At 56.0% G+C, this 2,113-nt stretch overlaps 1 protein-coding gene across 1 annotated transcript in view; it reads right to left on the reverse strand.

Annotated features, from left to right (window-relative positions):
- GUITHDRAFT_143202 (hypothetical protein) overlaps positions 1 to 1,264 on the reverse strand; it is a gene marked incomplete at both ends in the record, with an annotated part of 1,707 nt that extends 443 nt beyond the window's left edge. Inside the window, 4 exons of the mRNA XM_005826736.1 lie at positions 83 to 169; positions 347 to 592; positions 831 to 946; positions 1,102 to 1,264. Coding sequence (XP_005826793.1) covers positions 83 to 169; positions 347 to 592; positions 831 to 946; positions 1,102 to 1,264 — 612 coding nt within the window. The remainder of the gene's footprint in view (positions 1 to 82; positions 170 to 346; positions 593 to 830; positions 947 to 1,101) is intronic.
- Positions 1,265 to 2,113: the final 849 nt, after the last annotated feature.

A 2,113-nucleotide genomic window follows, 5' to 3' on the forward strand; every position in this document is an offset into this window, starting at 1 on the left:
GGGGGGGGGGCGAAAGAAAAGCGATGAGAGAGGAGAGCATGGGAGAAGAATAAGCAGGAGCAGCAGGAGCAGAGTTGCTGACCTTGAGGTGGAAAAGAAGACAATGCTCGCAGAATCTCCTCGCACACTCGGCGTTGGAACAGGCCCTCATGCTCCTCGCCTTCTTGACCTGAGGTGAACATCAGTCGGGGGAAGGGTAGGAGAACAGGGAGAGGGAGAGCAAGAGAATGATCAGAGGACAAGAGAAGCATGAGCATGAGGAGAGGAGTAGAGGCTCGGGCTCGGGCAAGACAGGGAAGGAGGAGAGCAGGCGAGGAGGCGAGGAGGACGAGGAGTGGAGGAGGACCTTAATGTGCTGGCAGAAATGACAATATTTGTTGTGCTTGTTCTCAGCTTCAGTCTTGGCCAGCGACCTCGGCGACAGCTGGAAATTTCTGTCTTCCTTGCTGGCAAGCATGAGGTTGGCCATGTATGGCGAGGCTAGCAGCTGCTGGTTGGAGGAGGACAAGGATGGAGAGATTCTTAGCCTGTCTTGCTGCGCCTCCTTCACGTCAGGAGAAGATTTAGCATGAGTGTCGTGATTGGGAGTCTGCTGCTCAAACCACTCGTCAACCCCCGTCCAGGATCAAGAGTGGAGGAGGCGCATGGGGGAGCGAAGGAAAAGAAAAGGAAAGAGAACTAGGTGCTGAGGCAGGGGATAGGAGGGAAGCGAGTGAGGAAGAAGATGAGAAGGACAAACAAACAGGAGGAAGTTCAGAGAACAAGAAAGGTCAAGATGCGAGGAGAACAGGGCAGGGCAGAAGAGGAAGAGGAGGAGGAGAAGGAGTCACCGTGTTGTGGGCCTCGGAGCAACGGAGGGAATGGGCATCTCCTCGCCTTCCTCTCTCAGCTTCGTCTGCTATCGGGCCTTTCTCGTTGCGTGAGAAGAGTTCAATCAGCGCAGTAGCTGAGGCAAGAAGTGTCACATCAAGAAAACACCTTCATCCTTCACTCCCCCTCCCCGCCTCCCCTCCGTCCCTCCCTCCTCCTTCCCCCTGCTCCCTCCCATTCCTCTCTCCTCCCCTCTCTTCCCCTCTTCTTCCTCTCTCCTCTTGACTTCACCTGCTCCCCACGCATCTGCATCATCCCTTGCAGGACTGCCGTTGCTAACGAAGTCCCCGCCCTTCGACCCATCCACGTCATCCTCCTCCGCCTTCATCCCGACACCTCCACAGCTCTGCGAGGACATCCGATCCTCCTCCTTCCTCTTTCCGACGCGCTTCATTCTGTACATCCAGGCGCTCAGATTCTCCTCCTCCTCCTCCTCCTCCTCCTCCTCCTCCTCCTCCTCTCACCTAGTGTTCTCCTTCTGCTCAGTGTCATCTTCGACGTAGCCACTCCTCCTCCTGCCCATCGCCGGCTTCTCATGGCTCTGAGTGGAACGAGTTCGCATCGGCCGCTGGCGCTTTTCTGAGGAGAGGTCCTCCCCTTTTATCACCGTCCTCTTCATCGCAACTTTCTGTCAAATTCAAGTCAGCCGACCCCCTTTGTGCTACACTCCGACTACCTCGGTCAGGAGATTACTGAGCTTACCAGTAACCCGACCTGCAAAGATGATGAGCAACTGTGTATCAGCGAAACGAAACGAAGTGCGAGAGGACGGGCAATAGCGATCGCCATGTCCAAGGGAAGACCACTGCTTCTGCCCCTCCACCCTCGTCCTGATCATGATCCTCCCGATCCCTCCCTGTTCTTTCTGCCCTCGCTTCTCTCCTCTCCGTCCTCCCTCCTCATCTCCTCTCTCCTTCTCCTTCCTGCCTCCTCTCTACCCTCCCCTCTCGCATTTCAGACTTCGTCCGACTACTCCACCTCCTTGCCGACGGGGAGATTCAAGAGATGTCTGGGAGAGAAGCTCGATCGCTGATGAAGGAGCGCATGGAGGCGATTTGTTGACACCTCTTCTACACTGATTGAACCTCCTCCTCACTGCACCTTCAATCCGCCTCTGCCGCCTCTGCTGCCTCTGCGTCTTGGGCTTCCAGCATCCTCTGTTCCCTCTGCTGATTTTCAAGCTCCCACTCCAGCTGGAACTTGTCCCGCAAGTCCATCTGCTCTTCGTTGAAGTGCTTCCAAC

This window comes from Guillardia theta (genome assembly GCF_000315625.1).
Source record: "Guillardia theta CCMP2712 unplaced genomic scaffold GUITHscaffold_72, whole genome shotgun sequence".
Classification (NCBI taxonomy): Eukaryota; class Cryptophyceae; order Pyrenomonadales; family Geminigeraceae; genus Guillardia; species Guillardia theta.